General features: G+C 45.7%; 1 protein-coding gene across 1 annotated transcript in view; it reads right to left on the reverse strand.

Moving 5' to 3' along the window:
- The window catches only part of EVL (Enah/Vasp-like), a 113,417-nt gene that overhangs the window by 11,034 nt on the left and 77,777 nt on the right, over positions 1-24,606 (reverse strand). The window contains 3 exon segments of the mRNA XM_026050444.1: positions 1-70; positions 4,055-4,116; positions 8,356-8,419. The exon segment at positions 1-70 is cut by the window's left edge and continues 19 nt beyond it. Of these exon segments, the coding sequence (XP_025906229.1) occupies positions 1-70; positions 4,055-4,116; positions 8,356-8,419 (196 nt within the window).

The following is a 24,606-nucleotide window of genomic DNA, read 5'->3' on the forward strand; positions in this document are numbered from 1 at the left end:
GGCGGGGGCCCCCCGGATGTGGCCGGGATGGCGGCGGCGGCACCGGGGTGTCCCGGCGGGAGCGGTGGGCCTGAAAGGCAGAGAGTATGGATGAGTCGTGAGCAACCGGCTCCCGGGCTGGGTCACGTTCTCTCGCCCGGCGCCATGGGGTGACTGTGCAGCCAGAGGGATGACCAGCGGTGAGCGCATCCATGGCGAAGCCGCCTGCGACCACCAAGCAAACTGCCTCCCTCGCTCCCAGGCCAGGCTATTCTTTTATTCTGTGCCAAAATCAGTCTTGGAGTAGGCTGCCCAGAGAAGTTGTGGAGTCTCCTGTGGACATCTTCACAACCCGCCTGGATGCCACCCTGTGCCCCACGCTCTGGGTGTCCCACCGGAGGCTGGACTAGATGATCTTTAGAGGTCCCTTCCAACCTCAACCATTCTGTGATTCTGTGATTCTGTGATCTTCCCACATGTAGATGTGTACAAGTTGCACCATCAACCTCACAGGACATCATCCACACCAGGTTTCATCAGAACCATGGCCTGATCTACAGTCTTTCTGTAGATCTTTTCTCTTTCTGTTCAAGGAAGCAGGTACAGCCTTGGTCAGTTCCTTGGAAAGGAACAGGGTGAGAGTCCAGCTCCAACCACACCGCTGGAGCTCAGCAGAGCTGCTCCCAGTGGCAGCCTCTTTGAGGGGCTGATCAGAAGAAGTTCTCTCAGAACTGGCTTCTCTTGATATATAATCACCGATTTGATTGCTCGGTAAGCATTATTTTGAAAAAGGAGATGGATTTGACTGAGCAACATTTGGGAATGATATTTAACATTAGCAGCCTGATTTACTTCTTATGAAGGGTCTCTCATAATACCGCCTCATTTCTGTGGTTTCTTTGCCCATTATTTCACACTACTAGTTCCACTCTTGAAATGAGCTGTGGCTGCTATTAGAAATACTTTAAACATCTCAAATCCTATTTGGTTCACAAAAATAATAGCTAGTAATTCATTGTGGGTATACTTAATTGTAATCGCAAAACTACACTCACTTAATTAGAGACCAGCCTGAGGCAAGAACTGAACTGAATCAAAATAATGGACTGATGCAAATTTAAACCAACTTTATTGAACTGAATGGATTTCCAGGACTTATATCAGCCTACGGACTGAACCCACAGTGGTGATAATAATACTTTTAGCAGAAAGTGGAAGGAAATGTCTCTGCTTTCTACCTTTCCTAGGCACATCATTTAAGTATTATATGTGGTTATAAATGGGAATAGGTCCAACTCACAAAAAGTGTGATCTGAATTGCAAACAGGCATTATGCATAAAGGTTCTAATTCAGAAGGTTTTAGACAAGCACTAGAAATCAAGAGCCTCATGCTCATGAACTGCCTGCGTTAGACAGATTTGCTGGAATAGTTATGGTGACAAGCCCTCAGCTATAAATGCAATGCACAGTTTATACAAGGAAGAGGATTCCTAGAATGAAATAAATTATATAAGCATGGTGGATTATGGATAACTGTAACAACATTTACATTACATCCATCTGCTCCCTTAAAAAAAGTATAAAAACTATAACCTGCACCAATTATTGCTACACGGACAACAATTCTATTGCAGACGCAGCCTCCAGCTTCAGAAGAGCCCATCAGCTAAGTGTGGACCACCTGAGTGCAAGTTTTGAACCAAGCTCACTGCAGTGCAGTTTGGTGAATGACAGAAATCTCTTCCTGGGCTAATAGGCTAAGACTATGCCTTACCACAAGCAGCTACTGAGCCCTGGCCTTGAAACTTTTGCTTTTTGTCCTCCTTTTAGCTCTCAAGGTCCTTGGATCAGCCTTGAGTGTGCACTATACCACTCCACCTTGGTTCCAGATATGAAGGACAGCAGGATTGGTCTTGGATCTCTCAGGCCTTTTTCCAGCATGAATGGGGCTTTTAAAATAGTTCGAAGCTAATGCTCTACACAGGTTGCTACTCAGTCAAAGCAAGTACTTACTCAAGTGGGAAATGGTTGATGAAGTCATGTAAGGAGGGGTCCTCTTGGACATGGTCACCTCCGATAGAGCAGCGTATGTGGGAGGTAATGGAAGAGCGTGTGACACGGGCTGGCTCCAGTGCTGTGGGGGCTGAGCGGGTGGCTGGGAGGGCTGGGAGGAAGCCTGGCTAGAGCAGCCAGGAGGGCTGGGTACCAAGGAGCTGGGCAGAGCTTCTGGGTGCCACGAGAAGGATCCGTCCACACTCTGCACCTGGGTCCTAGAGGAGCCCGAAGGAATTTGTCCTGGTAGTGCTGCTTCAGGATAGCCATTTAGGGGGACGTTTGCTGAGGCTTCCTGGCCAGTTTTACCTGTGGATCCTCTGAGCCTGTTGCTGAGGACAGGAATCACAGGCAGGATGACAGGAATATGCGGTTGCAGGACAAAGCCCTTCTGGGCAGAAGGTGCGTTTGGGATGGGAGAAGCAGGAGAGTGAGGAGAGTATGGAAGAGAAGAGCGCCTGAGAGGCTGGCGAGAGATGAAGGGAAAGTGGGAAGGAGCGGGTGGTGGTGGAGACAGCGAGATTTGCTTGATGTTTTGGGTTATAGTCCTATGGTTCGGCCAGGTTGGAGAGGAGGAACTTGGGGACGGAGTCAGCTCAGAGGCTGAATGTCTGTGCAGAAGCTGTGGGGGCTCTCTGGCTACCCTGGGGGATCTGAAAGAGGGTTTATTAGTGGGGGCAGCGGATGCTGCCGAGACAACTTTGGCATAGAGAGGTGGTGAAGGGGCAGCACCGGCCGAGGCGGCAGCACTGTAGCCAGGAGGAGGAGACGGGCGGTGGGAGGGGGGAGAGCACTCGCTTTTCTGAAGGGTGGAAACTAAAAGAACAGAAAAGAAAAATGAAAAGAATAAAATGGACATGCAGCAAGGAATGAAGACCAGGCAGAGTGGCATGGCAAAAAAAAAAAGAAAAAAAAAAAGGAACTGCAAAGTAAATGCAAACAGAAAGTCAAAGCAAAGAGAAGATGGTGCAGAAGAAAACCACTGGTTCTAGTGGTTTCCAGTGAACTCCAGAAGCTGAGAGCTGTGCAAGTCCTTGCAGCAAAGGCTGCACTCTGTGCTTTAACACTTTCCTGAGGCCTACACGTGGCTGAGTCAGAACAACAGAAGCTCCAGCTGCTGCACAGACAGCAGCAAGTGACGTTGTGGGCAGGGAGGCCCCCACGCCGTGGAGGAGCTGGGGGGCATCTCGGTGTCACCCACTCAGCACTAGACACCCAAGGGGCAGCCCAAGGACTGCAGCAGTGTCTGTCACTGGCTGCGGTCTGTGTGTAACTCTGAGCTGGACTTGGGACCAAAACAGCTAAAAAATAAACATCTGAAAAAAATTTTTAAGCATTTTGCCAGATTAACAAGAAGAATAAAAAGCTCTAACACCCCCAAAAAAGTAAAGAGAAAACTGTCGTATCTTGCTTTCTGCCTCCTTTCAAACAGGCAAAGCCACACTTGGTGGCTATGAACTACTGTCATCTCTTCTCTCAGCTTCATGCAACTTAATATGCCATAGAAGATTTTCGTAAGCTCATTAAATATATATATATTTTCCATTACACTCATACAAGGCTCCTCACTTCGTTACTACAAAATCCCAACTGATGAAAAGCTGTCACTGGATTTTCTTCTGTGCTGTGTTGGGCTTCGTGCTGCAGAGTGACGCAGAGCCCCTGACCGCGGCCACTGTTCCATGGGGACACCCCCTTGTAGCACAGGGTCCCTGTGCCACGTGCGGTGCTCCCTGCTCTCCCTCGGGGGTGGAAGCAGCCCCTCCAGCCCCACTGCACACCAAAACCCCCTCCTTTGCCTCAGCAGTTTTGCTAGGTGCAAAATCCACCCAGCTCCACCTATGCACCCAACACTCAAGCCTCTGTGAAACAACACACTGCCCAAACACGTGTAAGTCTCTTTCTGGTAAGGCACTAAACTATAACCATTTCTTCTACAACAACCTTCTCCCCAACCACAGCTAGAGGATACAGGCAGGGAAAGGAGCATGTGTGTCCTGTTTCCAGGTATTTGATACGTGCCTGTGGTAGAGGTTCTTCTTTCCAGAGATTCCTGGCGCTGTTGCTGCTGCTCCATCACTTGTCTAAAACAACAATGAAAAAACCTCAATCACTATGTATTTTTCAATAATTTTTAGTAGGAACTTTACACATTGGGAAATCCTCAAGCTGTAAGTTTTGGGTGGTGTGAGTCAGTCCCTTGCAGAAATCCTGTTTCTGAAAGATGGACCTGGAGCCATGAAACAGGAACAGGGTCCTGTACCTGCAGGATACAGTAAATGCTTGTTTTAGGGACTGTTTAATCCATGTAAGATATTTTACATGTGGAATAGTCAGTAAGAAAGTACTGAAGTATCTCAGATCCCAGGAGGACAGAAATCAGGCAGCTAGTTAGTTAACCAAAAGGACTTGCAGTGAAGAGTAGTGGATGCCTTGCACAAAACAACACTTCACTGATGCTTTTACTGCTCTGCCCCTGTATGTGTGATCTGTGCTTAGCTACTCGGTACAAAACCGAGTTGCACAACAAAACCCTTTGCTCATTCTGCAACACTGGGTAGTGAGCAGGTTCTTGGGTAGCCTAGCTGGAAGTCTGCTCATGTAACACCCCTAGACAGCTACATCTGCTCCAGGGCAGCAGTGCCACAAGGAGCAGGGATCCTGGCTTTCCTTGACAAATGTCGATCACAAAACTACTCCGCTGCTTTTTTGCATCCTTCCCATCTTGGGCTCCTAGTGCCACCACTAACCAGACTGTCTTTGTGCAGGAAACTGACTGTGCTGGGCACTGAACTGCCATGGAACAGCGTTTTCCCAGGCCCTGCTTCCCCACGATGTGCAATTCCAGTCTCTCTCACCAGAGGTCTTCTCTGCCACGCTGTAGCTCCCCTGCAGAAACAGCTTTCCCTGCTACCCCGATGATAAACTCTCCCTGACACTTAGTTAAAGAGATTGATAGCTTGAAACTAGTGCTTTGGCCACACACATGGATACGCACTACAGATTTCAAGGATACTAAAACACAACTCTGAAATTACCTTCCTGGAGCACTTGGCAATAAGGTCTGCTCTAATGTTCTTCCATTTCCTAGTTTCGGGCTAGCCTTAACTGACTGCATAATGATTGCTATTTTTTTTTTTTCCTACAAAAAGCTTCTTTCATATCCTGAACACTATGGTCAGCTTAACTACAGGCAGCACTTCTTTTACATGTTAGATAGGTCTCCCTGTCACTTTTTTGTTTACTTGTACTTTTAATAAAATTTAAAAATTTTACCTTGTTTATTTATAAATGAAAGGTTTTGCTATTAAAAAAGGTAAAAAAAATAAATCGCATGTTATGTAGGAAAAAAATAAAGTCTTAATTTGCAAAACAAATTTGCTAATTTAAACCTCAATTCCATAGAAGAATCAGGAAAAATCAATGATTATAATTATTCACTATGAAGAGATCAATCCTAACTGATTTTATGTTTGAAATATGCAAGCTGCAGAATACCAGTGATTTCTGGATAAACATTATACATATATATATATATGCGTGTGTGTGAGAAAATTACTACATGTGCAAAGGGGAAATAGTTTTGAGGATCACTTTTAGCTGGCTGAAACTCTGATGTCCTGATTACACTGGTTGCACCAGAGTGACAAAATTTAAACCTAAGAAATCTCTCCTCAACCACATATCCTGGCTCCTATGTGCTGATCACCTGCACTGCAGCATCAGCCACACGGCTAAGGCATCCGTTGTACAAACACGCATCAAGAAATTCCTGTCCATACTGTCCTCTACACAAGGTTGGCCCTTATGAACAAAACGTGAAGATGAAGAAAAATCTGTCATGTACATTGTCCTCTTTAAAGCTGGGGGAAGATCTAGTTCTCTCTGGAGGACAGACTTGGAAAGCTCTGCCCTGAGAGACCTGGAAAGCAACACGGGATAGATGTCTTCTAGCCCCCGAGGTCGCTGTGGAGCAGATACACTCATGCAGCTGCTCCTCGGAAGCCAGGTTATCCTCGGGCACAGGGAAGTCTTTTGGGTTCATGCTCGTCCTGCCTGCCTCTGGGCAGATGTAGTCTGTATGTGCCAGCACGGCCTCCCACACGTGCTAAAACGAGAAGTCCTTGCACTCTTAGGAAGTCAACTGTACTCCAGTGGAACTAAATAAAGACCAAGGTTTGCACAAGACTGCTTAAAGAGCATGCAAAGAGTAAAGCGGGAGAGGGGACAAACTGCAACTTCTGACTTCAAGTATATAATCCTTACACGTTTGTACAGAGGTCTTTTGAATGGACAGATTTGCAGGGCAGTTGCCAATTTGGTTTCCTTGCCTGCTTATAACATATTATTAGGTCTGCTATATGCTTAAAGAGTGCATTAGCATAATTAAGGCTGAAAACCCCTTAGTGCACATGCAGCAATATCTAAGTGCATCTACTGGCATAGCTCATTCCAGTCCGGTGGAGTAAAATAAGCTTTCCCAGAACCATGTGCCTCATAGCAGTGCAATAGCACCCACCCATTGGTAGAGCTTTTACTGTAACTAAAGAAAAAGAATAAATAAAACCGCTCTTTTCTTTTTTTCTAACACAATGAGGCTGGTCACACTTTAAATACAAGATGAAGGTATCTAAATTTGAGGTTTGAGTTTCAGGGGGTTTTAACATTCATCACTGTCCACTGGTGACACCAAGAGTTGAACCAGGTCTTTCAAGGCCACTGCAGGGACAAGCTGCACTCCTTATGCCTCTAGGTAGCATACAGGTGCACAGTAGCTTTTCTCTTCCAATCTTTATGACAATTTACCTAACCAGCCTTACAAATCCTGAGTGAAATATTCTTACCCTCTGGCCCATTTAATAGCCTCATATAAATCCCCATTAAATCTCAGGCCATTATTCATAAAAGCACAGGCAACTTGCCTCCCTGCACTTTTCCTTACGAGAGAATCTTATAGAGGACAATTTCTAATAGAAGTTAAAGTACAGTCTACATAAAGGGTCATGTCTTAACTAGTCCCAAATTGGTCCCAATGGGTCCCAAACCAAACACCAACATTTTTGGTACTGAACTGCACCTGCAAAGCTCCACTAAAACTCTTACAAAGCTATTTTCTTACCTGAACCACACATTAGGTCAAGCTCTGTGGAAGGCTGACTTTGCTCTTGCTGACCCACCTCTGTTCACCAAAGCAGCTGCAGCTCCCTCGTTTAAACATTCCCATGGCACTAAGCCCTGCAATGGGCCCTGCTGATCCTCTGCTCCAACACGCTCACTCCTGAGGAAGTGAGATGCTCTAAGCGTTTGCTGCATGTTTTATGGCAGAATACCCTGTGGCATCTTTTGTACAGCAGGAGAAACACACTCGTAGCGAGCAGGAAGATGGGGAACAAGAGCCCTTTTCCGTGCACTGGTCTAAATTTCCATGAGGAGGCACAAGGCCCAGCCTGTTAGCCATGACACGGCTGGTGCAGCATAGGCAGACTGGTCAGACTAGAAGACCTGGTCCAGAACTTGATAGATAGGTCTTATAGTTGGCGAAGAAAGGCAAAAAATACCGCTGCAACAGGCATTTCTACTGCTGCTAGAATAATTCCTACAGCTGTTAAAGGAACTTAACTGCTAAAATGTTTGTTTGAGCAAAGTTGAAATGAGAAGATGGGCATCATAGTTTGATTATGGAGACAGGTGTACAGTGAAGGTTTGTCACAGCTCCTGCCAACCTTCTCTTTGATGTCAGAGAAACCACCCATATGGGCTACAGAAAAGGCTGTGTATAATAGGGGCACTGAGCCTAGACATACACGGGAGGTGAAGGGTATGATGGATGCTTTCCTGAAAGCCAGCTTAAATTTACAGTTTTCATTTACTATCCTGGTTTAGCGCAAAACATTCACAGAAGGAACTGTGCACAATGCAGGAGGTCGCTACCCACAAGATGGGCCAAAGTTGGTAGCAGGAGTGTAGTTCATAGGATGCTTCCTGAGCAACATGACTGTCATTGCTAGCATGTGATCCAGAATAAGATAAGATTGGGCTTCCTTAGACTCTTGAGAAACACAAATTGCTTTTAAACAACTTTCATGTTTATCTCCGAGCATCAGCACAGCTCATGCTTGCCTTTGAGGAAAGAGTTTATCTAGGGCTGCAGGTCATTTCACCTTTCGAAAAGTCATTACAGAATCATTAAATAATTATAGAGAACTCAGTATCAGCATAAAACAGATAAGATTAAAAAGAACAGTGCTTATTAGCAAGCGAGGACTGCACGTACACCCAAGTTGCAAACTAGAAACCCGCCCTAATCCATTAACTCCACTTACCTTCTCTGCGCTTCCATCTCGTCTGGCGAGGGACCGTTCTGAACCTGGCGCTGGGCAGCTGGACCTAGAGAAGAACCAGCAGAACACAATTTTAGGAAAACGGGTCTAACATCAGCACTGCTGAGTTTTCCCAGAAACACTCTCATTCAAACGAATTGCTCTCATTCAAACTAACTGCTTCTCTGTCTACTGTGAGAAAAAAGCCTGAAGCATTATTATTTTCATTTTGTTTACCTCTTTTTTTATTATGATTTCCTATTGGTCAAACTATCATATCAGGAAAACTTTTAGCCTCATTGAGAGAAACCAACAGCTAAATCAGCAGATCTGCCTGGTAAACTCACAGGCACTGGGGTAGCCATAGACTACGGAATCATTCTGTGGGAGGGGTGCAATTCCAGAGCATCTCAAGGGAGGTCTGGTGGGAGAAGGGGCTGCCACACCAGGATGCAGCTCCAGCCTCGGCAGCATTCGGAGCAGACTGGTCCAGATTATTCTGTGCCTGTTCAGCCCAAGGCCAGTGGGACGGACACAACCACAGGTCACTGGGGCTGGTCTGGAAACCCATGGGGAGCAAGGAAATACTTCTCCCTCTGCCCTCCCCTCTGTGCCTGGCACATGTCCCCACAGCAGCAGGAACCCTCCAGCAAAGGCTGGATACTAATCCTTTTTTTTTTCTCTCTCTCTCTCGTTTTACACATGGGATTACACTGTGCAAGATCTGTGGGCGTCCCAGAGCACTGCAGGGCAGGAACGGAGCTGCAGAAATGCCAGGGCTGCACCGTGGACCTAGAATGAAACCAGGAAAAGAGCAGAGAACCAATGCTAGAGCACGCCAGGATCATCCACCTCCCTTGTCTCTCATACTCATTGACCCATCCTTTCTGTTGGTCTTAATTTTGAAATGTTTTTAAGGGTGAACATTTGCAGAAAGAAAAACATGTAACACTTTGTGAAAGCCAAACCCTTTCAAGCATTTCTGTAGGGTAACCAAAACATGGAGGCAATGACAATCACCAAGTCAAAAGCTCTGGCATTTGGAAAATCTTAGGAAAGGGGGAGAAGAGAAGACAATCCTCCTATTCTTTAATGTCTCACCATGGACAACTGAATATTGTCTGTAACAGACCTTTGGGTAACTGTTTGGGCAAAACCGGTAGATTTTGTAAAAATCAAAGAAAACAATGAATGTGAAAAAAAAATGGGTGCTTCTCAAACCGCAGCATCAGGAAAAAAACTTGGCAAGTATTTGGAGTGCACAGGGAGACTCACATACAAGCAATTAAAGGCGTGGAAAGGACTTCTAAATGTTCTGCTTTTTATTAGGTGAACTTTTTGCATACATTCATCACTGAAGTGTGAACATGGTCTGATCTACCCCTTAAGCAGCAGTTGCAAAGTGAATTTTACCTTTTTATGAACAGCATAGTCAGAGAAGTAAGGTCCCATTCCTAGGACATGGATTTGGGCCAATTTCCCATAGTTTGGCTACATCACGCTTGGACCTAAGCTGTGGTGTGACTGCAAGTACCTGCAGGTAACACGTGTTCTCTTCGGTCTACACACCTACTTGTTACATATCTCAGTGAACAGTCTTCTGAATGAAATAACTTTAGGAAATAAGGACTTAATCTTCCCTCTTATGCTAACAAATGTCATCATCATAAACTTTAGCAACATTCATCCCTGCATATGATTTGACTACATGAAAACTTCCCTTGTATAATGATTCAGAATATCATACAGAAGCCTGCATGCTCCTTGGAAGGACAAATAAAAGCATCAACACAAGAAGGCCAGAGAAGGAGGCAGCAGAAACAGCAATTCTCCTTTGACAATAATTGATGTCAAAATATAACGGAGGCTCTAATGGCTCCATCTTCATCTGCTACTTTGGTGTGAACTTTTTCTTGCGGTGAAGTGCCCAGCAAGACACAGCGGTGTGGCCAGCCTGACTGATGCTAGGAATGCAGAAGGAAGCTACAATCAGAAACTACCAACACCACATTAAAAATAGACTGTTTTCTTGTACACGCCGTTGTGAACTGGTAATAGTTTAAAGCCAAACAAATTAAACCAAATCAATGTGGAAAGTAGCCTGAAGAAATGCTTTTTTGGGGAAAGGTTACAAATATCTACAAGTCTGTGCTGTTGCTTTTTAGCACCTGGAGCCTTTTCAAGCTGATCTCACGCCTGCATAGCAGGCATGTAAGCAAAAAAGGATATTATTCTCTAAACAATAATATCCGAATTTTCAGTACAAAGAATGCCCAATATCATAAATGAATTTACTTATATTTTCTCTTAAGTATGTATATGCTTGCAGGATAGGACCACAATGAAGCATAACTCTTTTTTTTTTTGGTTGCAAAATATGGTTTGAAAATTCCTGTGGTTCAGTAAATATCGCATCTATTCCTAGGGCAGGCCACAAATCAGTTCAGATAAAGCTGCTTGATTTTTTTTCCCTCACTGCATTCAGGTAACTTGATTTAATTCCCATATTCTCTGAGGAGCTCCATGCATTAATAATTCCCCTTTTTTCACACTAATAACTTTAGCCAACTGCTTTAGTTCACAGTATTTTGTTGTTGTTATTATTTTCTCCTAGTGTGAGAAATGTGTGAGAAATGTCCTTAAAATGAAGCACATTAAGCTGTTAATTATGTTTTGAAATCGAAAAATTCACCATAGTTTCTATAAAAATATTTTTCTCTTTTGACACGGAAGAGCAAAAGAATAAGATCAGAAGGAAAGAAAATGCTTTAGACTTGAATAAGCAAATACTCCATATTCAAAAACTCTTTGCAGTAGTGACAAATCTGCAACTTTTTTTTTTTGTCACACTCATTTAAAAAGCCAGACAATTTTTTGAATGCACAGGGAACACCATTGCATAGCCCTCCAAAACCCTTCTTTCTCTTGGAGATCTTGAAAATTAGTCTTTTGCATGCAATGCCTAATTCCACTCTGTTATATGTTTAGACTTTTTAGGTAAATCACCATACAGGATGCACACAATACTTCAGATAGAAAATCACCATTTATTCCTTTAAATCTTTTCGAAATAATTTTTCCTTCATTCCATTTACTGGCTGTTTCTCTTCTGTGCATTTCCCTTGTGCAGCAAAATTTCCTTTTCGAAGTGCTTTAGAAGTGAGTTACTCAAAAAACACAGTTAGATAGTTGGGAGACAAAAAAAAAAAAAAAAAAAAAGAGAAGAGCATGAACAGAAGTTCATTTATTGTTGACCATGTCTTTGCCCTTTCTCCTCTCTAAAATGAGACCACTGCAGAAGTGGTGCAGCAAAAGTTGGTAAGATAATGTTGCCTGAGGAAAAGCAGTGAATCGACACACACAGACCAACTGCAGAGTCTGAGGGAAGTTGCATAAGACAAGAGGATTGCTCTAGGTAGTAACAGCTTTTCCTTATCTATGTCCCCACTTTTCTTGGCTACAGTGGGAAGAACTTCAATCTATATTTTTTTCCTGAATTCGCCATGACCATAAGAAATAATTCCTTCTTACATTTTACCTGTAATTTTATTCAAAACAATTTTTTTTCCTACAATAACATGAAACCTTTGTTTGCACATCCCGAGGAAGAAGGCTAGATACATCATGTTTTGTCAGCCAAAATATTGCCAACTGACCAACTTAGAAGTCCAACTCAAACCTCCAGACACCCCATTTATTATATGAAGCACAAATCCTCCTAGATTTTTCCTCCCTTTCGGACAAGGCTTATTTGTAAATCAAGGCCCATGGCCATCTGATGAAAAGTCTACAAACAACTTTAAGCTACATAATTGTGGAGTTTCATGCTTCTCTTGTCCCTGAACTTGCTTTCAGCATGCTCAGCTAAAGCTCAGATGGATACTGACTGCAGGGACTACTTTTAAGCTTGATTTTGTATCTGTATGTTCTGTAGTGCACACACTGCAGGCAACTGCTTGATTGAGGCTTTTCTAAATTAAACTGGAGCCTTCTAGGTTTAACTTCTCTCCACATTTTTAGGTATTTCTCAAACATGAGCAGACATGAACAGTAAGTGCTCTTGGTAATAGCATCCTCATTTAAACATGCTTCTCAAGTTGCACTGTGACTTGCCTCCTAACATGACAGCTTTTGGGAATAGACATACAGCGAACACTGCTACTAAATACAATAACCAGGAGAGACATCTTTACCACTGACCTGCCTGCAACTTCATGGCTGTTGCAATTAATGCGGGAGAAATACTGTGAATGTTGGTGTTGCTTTGTAGTAATTAATTGCATTTTGTATAAGCATCTTGTGATTCAGCTCAAGGCATAGTTTGGGAGCACATGAAAGTTTTTCATGTTTGCTTTTCCTCCTCCCTCTTATTGGATATGGTTGGGAGGGCCCAGATCCATAAAACATCTGCTGCCCTCTCAGCACTTCCCTGTGCTGGTTGCTGCCCCCCTCGGTGGCCACGGTCCTTGGTGAGGCCAACAAGCAGCAGCTCTGCCACCAGCATGGGCAAGCTGAGTGCTCCCTCTATGTGCTCGATGTCTGTGGACATCCTGCTGCGGCCTGGAGAGGTCCTCCCTTGGCCTCACAGCCAGCCTGTAAATGAAACGTTAGCTGTCACCGAGAGAAAACTCAGGCTCCTGCTCCTGCTTTGGCTTAGCTGCATCAGGAAGGCATGAGCAAGAGGGACAAACCCACAGTACAGTATGGCAGGTTCCTACATCACTCTTACTTTCTTCACCATAGCCTCTCCCTTCACCCACACAAGATGTTGAAAGGAGTGACTCCTTCTCCATGAGTAAGTTCTATCTCCATATGAGAAAGAACTTCTTTCCTGTGAGGGTGACAGAGCCCTGGCACAGGCTGCCCAGAGAAGTGGTGGAGTCTCCTTCTCTGGAGATCTTCCAAACTCGTCCAGATGTGACCTTGTGCTACGTACTCCAGGTGTCCCTGCTAGAGCTGGGAGGTTGGACTAGGTGATCTCTAGAGGTCCCTTCCAACCTCAACCATTCTGTGATCCTGTGTAATATCCACAAGCTGTGCTTGAATGGCCTGCTGGGTGCCCATATGGACATGAAAGCGAGGGGGTTGGGTTTCTTCAACAGCAGGGCCATGTAATGTCTCTGCCTTTCCTTCCTTCCTTCCTTCCTTCCTTCCTTCCTTCCTTCCTTCCTTCCTTCCTTCCTTCCTTCCTTCCTTCCTTCCTTCCTTCCTTCCTTCCTTCNTTCCTTCCTTCCTTCCTTCCTTCCTTCCTTCCTTCCTTCCTTCCTTCCTTCCTTCCTTCCTTCCTTCCTTCCTTCCTTCCTTCCTTCCTTCCTTCCGGTGCTCCTAGGTGTAATTTTAGCTGCTGTTGGGCAATCGCTGTTTCTGTGAGTCCGTCAGCACTTCCCGCATCTGGAGCCTGCAGTGACAGGATGACACCAGGGCCAGGGTCCAAGGCTGGGCCATGAGCCCAGGTGGGACCTGCCTGGGCAGTCCTGGAAGAGCCTGGAGATGCCAGAGGCGACCTGCCTTGTCGTGGCGGAGACAGCCCAGAGCTGCCACGCTCAAACTCATTAGCAGAGATGATTAGCCCAGACAAAGCGCTGAGCTCATTAGCCTAGATAAGGCGTGTCGATAAAGCAGCGCGTCTACCCGGCTAGCGGGAGCCAGGCCGGGCCACACCGCGTTGAATGACACGGTGGTGCCGGGCACCCATGCGGCTGGCCGCCGCGTGGAGGGCCGGCCTGGCCGTCGGGGCCGGCTGCCCGTGCGGCCACCAGGGCCTCGGCCTCGCGGGTGGCAACACCGCCCAAGTGCGGGTACGCGGTGAAGAGCGTCCGCCCTGGCGTCCAGCCCCGTGGAAGAGCGCGATTCAGTGCCCATGTTAAACACGTTCTAGTGCCTTTTTAAAGGATTGTGTTGCAATTATGCAGCAGAGAAGCCTCTGTAGGGGCCCTGTCTGGTCACCTGAAGCAGAAGCATTGCCCTGCAGCCTCACAAAGTCGGCCTTCGTGCAGCGCTTTCCTCATTCCCGTTAAACATTAACCTGGAGCGGAGGCAGTTTCAGGGAGAGCTATTCACAGGCTGGCTGCCTCACAGCGTTTCTAACCGAGCACATTAAACACTTTTGGTAATTCAATTTACGCATCTACTGAACGCTTCTGCTGAGAACTGCGAGGGACTCCACAGGCCGTAACTGAGCTCCACCAGTCCTGTGGGGCAGCAGTTAAATGACTTGATTTTATCCAGGCCATGTCTGCACAAGTAAAAATTTTTCACATCAATTTACCTACATGTGAGATTTACTACCCATGCAAAAGATGATCTAAAGCTCTTTTACTCTGATGGAGACCAAATTAACTTTAGTCTTCATGTTAGGGGAGAGTTTTCACTGTGAGACTGCAGTGAAAGGAGCGTTGCTGATTCTGAGCCAGAAGCTGCCTGTCCTCCACAACCCCTTGTCCCTTGGCTGCTGAGACTGTGGCAAGTCTGAGCCTGTGGAAAGTAGATGAGGTTCTCCCCAAACCATTCCCGGCAATGTTTAACACAACCTCCATTCGCCTCCAGTTTAATGGGACAAGGGACAGTGTGTTTCCAGTTGCGACCTCTCAGTTGAACTGTAGCAGCTCCAACCTGGAAGCTGCTGAAAGCTGCTTTACTTTAATATTACTTTATGTTAGCATGAAACAGACCTCCTTAAACCTAAGCAGGAGTGTTCATACAGGGGACCTGTATAAAGTCTGATTATTTAGAATAAAAAATGATTTAAAAATGACTAGGGAAACTTTCTCATGTAGATATAATTTAAGGACATTGACAGAGTTGGGAAAACAAGCCTGGAATTTCAACGAGTACCCTACACCAAACATTAATTCACACCTCCTGCAAGTACAAATGCAGCTGCCTCGCTAACCCATGCATGCATTAACTCTTAAAAAGTAAAATCCAGTAAAGACTGATGAATAGAATTTCAGGGCCTCTCCATTTCTGCATACGTGTGCATGCTTGGTAAGTGTCAAGGGAAAGAGAGTCAGAGAATAGTTACCAGAAAAAAAGGCCTTGGAAAGATCCAGCACCTCAAGATGATTTGAGTAAAACTCTCTTGGTGCCCTTGAATACCACCAGTGAGCACACCAACATATAATCAGTGGTCTTGAACTGAGTCACTAAGGCTCTGAATTCAGCTCTTTCACATGAGTTATGATTGATTATTGCTGGTCCTGCTTGTCTATCAGTCACGACACTGACACATCACATTATTTCATGATTTTTCATGTTATCAACTTGGATTAGATGGTGAAGAAAACCATTAATTTTTTTTTCTGTTGTTGTTCTGAATGCAGTAAAGATGTTCCTGTGCTAAGGCAGCTGCTGCAGACAGAACGTGCCCCCTGACACCGGGCACCAGGAGAGGTCACTGCACAGCATCGTAGCCCAGTGGCAGCCTGGGCTGCCTCCCACGTAAGGCTCAGACAGCAAATAAAATAGCAAAAATACAAATAGGTGACTGTGCTTCCAGCAGTGCGAGGGATAAACACTGCTCCACGAAGCGGCTCCAGGTGCGGCGACTGTCTTGAGCAAGAAACAAATAATTCAGTGAGTGCTCAGTTACGCGCTAATGTGATGGGGACCGGCCAGCCTGCCACCTGCTACACCACTGCCACCAGCACTGCCACCTTCCCCTCCTTCCCCACAGCCGTGCTGGGATGCAGTCCGCTGAGGGAAACATACGGGTTTCCAGCAAAACACATGGCTGTGTTATGGGGATAACTTTGACATGGGAATAACTTTATTCTTTTTTCCTGATAGGAAAAAAGGCTTTGTAAACACACATGGGGATGATGATTGTGGGGATGATGGTTATGGGAACGATGATGCCAGTCAGTGCTGAGACAGAAAAAGCCAGCTGTAAAGTTCCAGAGTGTGTGAGCTAAGAGTAGCTCACAAAACCCTGTGAAATTAAAATCACATTTAAACAAGCTCGCAAACACCTGAATTTTTCTTGATTTTCCTTCCTTTTTTATGGCCCGTTTTTAGAATGTGTGTCAAGCCTATTATCTTGCACACCCAGGTTGGAAAGTATTTTATACGCACTTCATTAGCCCACAGTTTCATGCCCCTAGGTATTAACTGAACTTTAATAAAAACACCAAATAATATATGAACATCACCGAGAAGCTGTCGCCTCGCAGCCACTGCAGAGAGCACTCGCTAAGCCAAGAGCCCAGCCAGCAGATGCTCCAAAGAAGCTGAGGGGGGTATATCAGTAACCTTTATCTAAACACGCAGCTTATGTTACAAAGGTATTTTCCCGAATTCGCTGTTAAGGGGGATGTGAATTGCTTGGTCCCAGTAAGGATGTGCCAGGCGCTGTCAGAGCCAGGGGCAGCAGGCACACAGCAGCCTGCTGTGGTTAAGAAAAGGAGATGCTGCAGAAAGAGCATTGCTGGATTCGCAAAGCGCCTTCCCACCACCTTCAAGAGGCAGCATCTCGAGCCTCACGCATCTGTCTCTTAAACTATAACCCTAAGATCTGCCATTGGTTGCACAAGTGCAACTGTGTGTGCTTTGCTCCCAGGCACACACATCTACATTTTTACATGCACTTCACATTTACAATTCCTCACATTAAGTTTAAAGCAGGAATTCAATCGTTTTTGTTGGGCCAAATAAATTTCTGATAATCTCTGAAGCCACAGGAAGAAAGAATTTGGCTCATGTATAGGACTTCACACAGCTGATATCTAGACACACAACTTTTCAAATATCATCTTAAGTTTTGTTTAACAGTAAGATTGACGACACATTAAATTAGAAAAATACAATGTAGCCTAGCAGAGTGGGCATCACCCAAGAGGCCTGGAGCCCAGGGCTGAATTCTGGGCCTAATTCTAGCACACACATGCAAGGCAAGTCTCTCCCTTTTCCAAGTGTTACCTTCCTTTCTCCCTCCTTGGCAAGGCAGTAGCCTTGACAGTGAGGGTGACAGAGCCCTGGCACAGGCTGCCCAGGGAGGTTGTGGAGTCTCCTTCTCTGGGGATCTTCCAAACCCGCCTGGATGCCACCCTGTGCCACATGCTCCAGGTGACCCTGTGTGTGCAGGGAGGTTGGACTAGATGACCTCTAGAGGTCCCTTCCCACATTAAACATTCTATGATTCTATGATTCTCAAGGCAGCTTTTTAGCTTGTAGTTCACCGTGTGAAGAAAAACAGAGCCCCGGGCTTACACTGAGGCAGCATGTGCACAGGTTAATAGAAAATACCATAACATGGATACACATTGCATGTAACTAAAAGATAAGGTCCAGACAAGCTGCATCGCATCAAGATGCAAACTCCAACACTGCTGTAAAGTCAGATAATAGAGACATCAGTCCTGGGACAGAGCACTAGACAGCAGAGGTCTTTTCTACAAACCAGAGCATGGAAAAAGGCAATGAAATGACAAAACGTTTAGGGATTCATGGAAAATGTAAAAAAGCAACAACAGTAATGGGTAGCATTCCTATATAACGCATGCAGCACAAGTCTTCCCAATAAACGTGAAGGAATTCAAACAGAGGATCTGATCCTGCTCACATGTAACACCACGAGCCACCCTCCTGCACAAAAGAAGTCTCGGGAACTATTAAGCATATTCACAGAAAATTCCTCACCCTCCACAGCCTAACACCCAACATCTCCTATTTTCAGAAAAGCTACCAGGAGTTGAGTGGCTCAGGCAGGTCTTTACAGAGCACAAAGCAGGTAAAGAATCATATCACTATGGGAGGTATAAAAAGCTGCTCTTGTTCATACCTACTTTTTTGAAAACCCCCAGCTGTTGCCGGAGAATTCATGTTATCCATTAGCAAGCAAAGACAGAAAGAACCCGACACATCGACTCAGCCCGAACGCCAGCACCCCTTGAACCTCATGGCTCTTTTTTCCTTCAAACGTCACCAACCCAGTGCCCTACCGGGAGCGTGAAACGAGCCAAGCCAAAGACCCATCAAGGACAACAGGAAGGCGCTTTCCCGGAACCACCACCCGAGCACGTTGCGCCCCGGAACGCCCCGGCGCGCAAGGCAGCGGGGAGCTCTCCATCACCTACAGGACATCCTGCAGAGGACCACGCAGTCACAGTGGCAGAGGCAGAAGCAGTGCCAGACCCACTCCCTGCTGACCATAGTAGGGCAGCGCCCGCGCCGGAGCGCTCTGCGCAGCGCCTCTCGCATGCCCCGCGCTCACCGGCCAGCCCGCCGCAGGCCGGGTTTCACGGGCTGTAACCGATCCGCGCGCCGCGGCGGCCCCGGCGCTTCAATATTTAATCGGCAGCTCTTCCTCGGCGGCCGCACGCGGCGGGGGCCTCGGCGGCAGGGTGGGCGTCTGAGCGCCGCAAAGGAAACGCTCCCTCTGCCTGAAACCAAATGGTGGTCGCTGCTCCCCTCTCCCCACCAAATCAGGCCTCAAAACATTCGCCCGCAAGGATTCAAAACATTTGCCTGCAAGGAATTAAAATGAATGCAGAAGTGTGAACGAGAAAAATGAGAAGAATATTGGTTTGTACTGGTCAAAAGGGGGAAAAATGACTGCAAATGAGCACGTGGGATCAAACTTACTGGTGGTGTATCCGCTCAAGAGGTTATACCAGGGATGACTTCGGAGCACTAGTTTTGATATGTAAGTGCTAACATGCTGGATTCAGAATTAAATATGTACGGTTTCAAATCCCCACCTACTTCCTTGCAGTCCTTTTCATCACCCCATCATTCCTGATCTTGTCTGATCCCGATACTTTCCTACCTCTAATACTTTGTCTGCTAATCACCTGCCTTTTCTGTATTTAAGTATGTCAGATCCCTAAGAAGGAAATCCAGTTGAAGTTAATGGACACTTAGTATGAGGAGACTATGTAGAATATTTATTCTCTGTCATCTCTTCCTTAATTTTCTTTGATCTGTTTCTTTCCCATCTTGCTGTTGCATTAGTCTGTCTTCACACTGCCCAATCCTGTACTTCTCAAGCAAATTCAGAGCTGGTTCAAGGGATATTTCTCCAGAGCTTCAGTGAAACTACTTTGATTTATATTGCTTAATGTTCAGACCCACTGATGTTAGCAGATACAACTTTTATCTAATTTTTGGAAGCTGCTGAACAGAAACCATAAGGCTCTTGGTGTGGTTGGCGCAGCGAAACCCCAGGTGGAGGCAAGTTCATACCTACCATGCAGTATATCAAAGGGAATCTCTGCTGTTCTTTGTAAACGGTCCCTGATCAGCATAATCGAGCAGGAGCTCTGTGTCTGTACCTGTCTCCTACATCTTTACAGCATTCTCAGGGCATTTGAGTGATATGGAGATATTCTAATAGCCACACTGCTCATCATATATTTGCTAATGCTTGTTGCTATGAATTATTTATGCCCCATTTTAAACATACAGTATCAATACCTCTCAAGTATGTTCCACTACCAGACACAGCAAAATAAGTAGTAGCTGGTTAGTATCTGAGAAAGCAAAACTCTGGTAACAACCAACTGTATTTGCACTACAGCAAATGCATGGTGTGAAGCCTGCCTGCATGTGACTACTCCTTTCTGCACAGAAGCAAACTGGATTACTACTCTCAGGAACTTTACTGTAAACTTAGGTTCCCATAGTCCTAAATGCCAAGGTCACACATACAAATTAACAAAATTGTGATGAAATAAATTGCTATTAAAATAATGTTAGTAAAATAATAACGTAATAGACTACATTTTATCACAAGGAGTCCAAATGTTTTTCTAGGGAACAAAGTATATTCAAACCATTGCATTCTCTTTCCAGTTTTGAAGGCTCTCCATAACCTGCATATAGCATTGAAGGTTAGCAGCTGCCTGATGTGAACTACCAGCTCTGATCTCGACAGCCCTGACTTACCCTGTGTCACCACTGGAACTCACCTGCCCTTTGAAAAGAAAACACTGGTGCACAAACGAGGCAGCTGAACAGAATTTACCAAACTAATGAGGCAACCTGTAAATACAGAGCTGTATAAAGGCATTCAGTTAGAAGAATGCATTTAACTCCCATGATGCTAGACACTATCAGCACTGGTTTGAGCTTGGCGAGAAATCTAGTCTTAGTTTTTGTGGGTGACCAAAAACCTAGAGGCCAAATGTTTTTATAACATCTGTAGCAAGGGTCCCTAAGCTTCTATGCCACCAGCTGCATGTAAGTCACTTCGAAGAGACACTCTGCATGGAGTACTAGCCGTAAAAGCACGAGCGACCTCATGACTTATCTTACTACTGCTCCTTGACAGATGTGTCACAGAGCTCCCACTGCAGTTTGCCTGTGGCTGGAAAGATGATTCCCACACTAGTGCTGCCTGCAGATGTGGTGAACCTAAAGGATTTCAAGTAACAATTCAATTGACCATTTCTGGCTGCTATATAAGAAACAGCCCTTGCTCTATTAAGAGAGTGAACCAAAAGAAGCTGGTCAGAAGGCAAACCTGCCCTCAGCTGATTGCTCTTGTAACCCTTGCAACAGCAAATCATTGGTGCAAATTGCATTTTGACAAATGGTGAGGCTACAAAGGCGAGGTTGGTGAGGCTACTGGTGAGGCTACAAAAAAAGGCTCACACTGCTTACCTGGTGCAGCAGTCCTCTGCAAGGAGATACTCAAGAAAAATCCCCCTATTTTGAAGTTGGGAAAATACAATGCCACAATTCAGGAACAGAAGGACAGCTCCAACCCTGCAAGCAGTAGCAGGTGGGCAGGTGCCTGTCTGACATGAAATCTATTGCAGGAAGACTGTAATTAACTGCCTGTGCACCTACTGATTTTATCTACAGACTGTGTCTATAGGAGCCAATATGCAGCTGATATAATTTGTCATTTAAATTTATGCATATTTTGACCTCAAATTAAAATGTTACCAATAAATATAGAATAAAAAGCCTTTCAAGCAGATGTGAGTCCCACAGACCATATCCAGAAAACCCTGGTCAACGCAAAGAAACGATTATAGCTACAAGAAACTTAGATCTGTATGTCTTGCAATGATGCCATTCTCTAACAAAATGCTATGATTAAATCACGTTAGTGTTTGCGGTACTAAATTAAATCAATTTTTAAAAACCATGCTTCGATTTTATATATCTTTTCCTTGCATGGCACTGATAGGGTTGAAATAGCTGTACAGGAAAGATGAGTTTTGGCAAATCATTTCTGAAGACAGAGTGGCCCCACTTACATGTTACCGAAGCTGCTACCTGTCTGCAGCCAATAGCAAAGCAGCAATTAAATAAAAGAGTTAATAGTAGCATATCTTGCTTATACTGTATTGTTTTCTAAAGTTTCTTCTGCACAAAAATTTCAATTAATTTAACTGATTGGAAAATTTGAAGTCTATGCTACACAGCTATTAAGATAATTCGGTACAAAGAAAGCGCTGGCATGAATTTATTATTTCTCAGAGGGCCCAATTTTAATTAATTTAAACAGTTTAACTGATTATGATTCATATGAAAATGTTGAGAAAGTGCATTCTGTTCTGCAAGATAAAAACAGGCATTCTGGGCGAGACTGATAGATTTTTCATAGGACACAAAGCGTGAACCTCAGTTCTGGGTACAGGGGAAAACCTCAAGCCTTCCTATCTCCCGTAGAGAAGCTAGCGAGTACAATTTCAGAATGTTTCAGCTTTGCCTGCTTCTCACTGGCTTGGCCCCTGGTTTCCTAAAACTGGCTCAGTAAGCAACAGCTTTCGTGAAGAAGGTGACTCTTCCTACGGTGCTGTGTCCCTTGGCTGACTACAGGAGAGGCCTAGCTTAGAATACATGCCAGATTATCTTTCTGTCCTGTGCATTTAATGATGCTGAATTTTACCCTAGGTGACTATGCCACAAGCGCTACCAAAGGAGCCATAGATGCCAGGAGGGTTTAGAAACTTGAATATATTCTGCATCTTGGCTTATCATTCTCCTTGCTGCTCACGACTCACAACTGGCTTGGGTGGCCTTGTAGGACCCATGATGAGCAAACACTTAACTGAAACAAAAAATAAGCACTCTTTTGGCTCTGCATTACCTTCTACAAGGGGGACCTCTCCTGAATCAAGCATGATTATCCCTCTTCCCCTCTCCCTGCCCCCGTTAGTCACTGGAACGATGAGCAGAGGCTTATGAATCATTCAGCTTTGGGGACCTACTTCCCGTCCTGTTGTTGCCTGGCTTTCCTTACTGGAAGTGGTCGCGTAAACAGTTGTGAAACATAACTGTGACAAAGTGTACATATCTTCCCCACCAGCACAGGCAAAAAGGACTTCCCAGAAGAAGTCTAAAAATAAGTCTTTAACCTTAAAGGATGCATTCACTCTGAAATCCAGCGAACAAGCTTTAGCTGTCATGTCAGATTGGATGGGTATCTTTAGCAATCTATTCTCTGTCCAAATAACTGCCCTGCTTTTTCGTCTTCTGCTTAGGTTTTTACTGTTTGAAATTGTGGATGTTTTTCACCACATTACAAAGACAAGGGAGAGCCAGTAAAGAGCCTTTATTCACTTCAAGATGGCTCTTCAAGGCCATTTTTTGAAAGCTACTGCAGCGCTGCCTTTATTCCACCCTCTCTTGTGCCAGTGTTGTTCCAGCTCCCAGGCTTGCTCCTTTAGCCCTGCTCTGAGCAGATCTGCATGCCAGGGGGGTGGATTGGCCACATCCTGCTTGGCTACAAGCGCACAGTCCGGTCTGGAGAGGGTATATGAGCATCAGGCACACAGCTACCATCAGAGGCGAGGACAGGAGCACCCCTTTGCATGGGGTACCACAGCTACAGCCCAGCCTGGCTCCCGGTGGCACCCAGCTCAGTGCCTGGGCAGAGATGGCCTCGCTTGGCTGGATTACAGCAGTCACCAGCAAGGGCATGACGGGGATTTTAGGCTGCATCTGCAGGCACAGCAAGGCCCAGGGGCTGGGAGGTGACATGGGGTGAGTTCCCAACTGTTCAGGCAGTTTTTATCAGCAACAGTAAAGCACTGGAAAACTTCTGCTGGGGAAATGGCATATTCATAATCATGCACAGTTTCTGAACCATGACCACGGATGGCTTTCTCAAGTGTGGGATCTAGCTCAGACAGGGTGTTTTGCACTCAGTCGAGAATTTGTGGGCAAAATGTCTTAGGGCTGTGTTACACAGGGAGGTGAGAGGAGATGATCCCTTCTGGCTGCAAAAATATAGCAATCTAGCATGGTTTGTTATTGCTTTTTTTTTTTTTTTAACTCCAAAGATAAGCTTGACTCTTCTGGGAATCCACTAAAACTAATAAGACTGCCCAGCTGCAAAAATTACCATGGTATTTCCAGCTGCTTTCCCCAGAATTGTCTACTTCTCCCTCCTCATGAGCCCCAGTGATGCTCCTGAATGGCCCAGGCCAAGGGCACGTCCTGCTCTGCATCACGATGCTTATGGGGAGGCCAAGGGGAGCCCTGCTGCTGCCGTGGCTAATCCTGCTCCTGGGTATTTATGAACCTTGCAATTCGCAAGGCACCTTTTCCAGCTGATTTTAGGTGGCCTGTCCACCTTGTCAAAATCGGTGTTATTGGGACACGTCATAGTGGACGAAGATGAAATTCCCACTGTCCCGTGCCTTTATTGAGGAAAGAAGGCAAGGTCCAAAGTCCAAGTTTGCAGGGGGTCAAGTCAAGGTTGGCCTCCTGGAAAGGGAATTTGGACATTGCAGACAAATCGGGTAGTTAGTAAGGTACAAGTAAGTCTTATGGAATGAGTCGCTGTTACTCCCCGACAAGGCTGCGAGCGCTTCCCTGCCACCCTGCAAGCCTTCGGGAAGCACTTCCTTTGGGAAGCAGCCGAAGCGGATCCTGCCAGGCCTGCCAGGGGGTGCAGCCGGGAAGCGCCTGGCGCGCGGCTCCACGCCCACGAAGCGCTGGCGCCGCCCGTCACCCCGGCTGAACCGCGTGACGCGGCTGCCCGGCCTAGTTATCGCATGACCTGAAGCGCGGCCGCGGCCCAGGCAGCCGCGCGGCCCGGACCCTCCCGCGCCTGCCAGCATCCTCCCAGCACCTCCCCTTCCCCGTATCCCTCCCCAGCACCGGTTCTTCTCCCCAGCGGCCTCATTCAGAAGAGATTCTAGCAACCAGACACTTCAAAGAGGGCAGGGGGCCGTAATGAACCATCCTCCTCTACAAATTAAAACCTGGTCAACACGGACTCCTGGCGGATTTACTCCTTTCTGCCTATGGTGCCACATAAATAATGAGCCGCTCTCACAAATTCACTGCCTTTTG

This window comes from Nothoprocta perdicaria, unplaced genomic scaffold (assembly GCF_003342845.1).
Source record: "Nothoprocta perdicaria isolate Ctin4 unplaced genomic scaffold, notPer1 scaffold_69, whole genome shotgun sequence".
Classification (NCBI taxonomy): domain Eukaryota; kingdom Metazoa; phylum Chordata; class Aves; order Tinamiformes; family Tinamidae; genus Nothoprocta; species Nothoprocta perdicaria.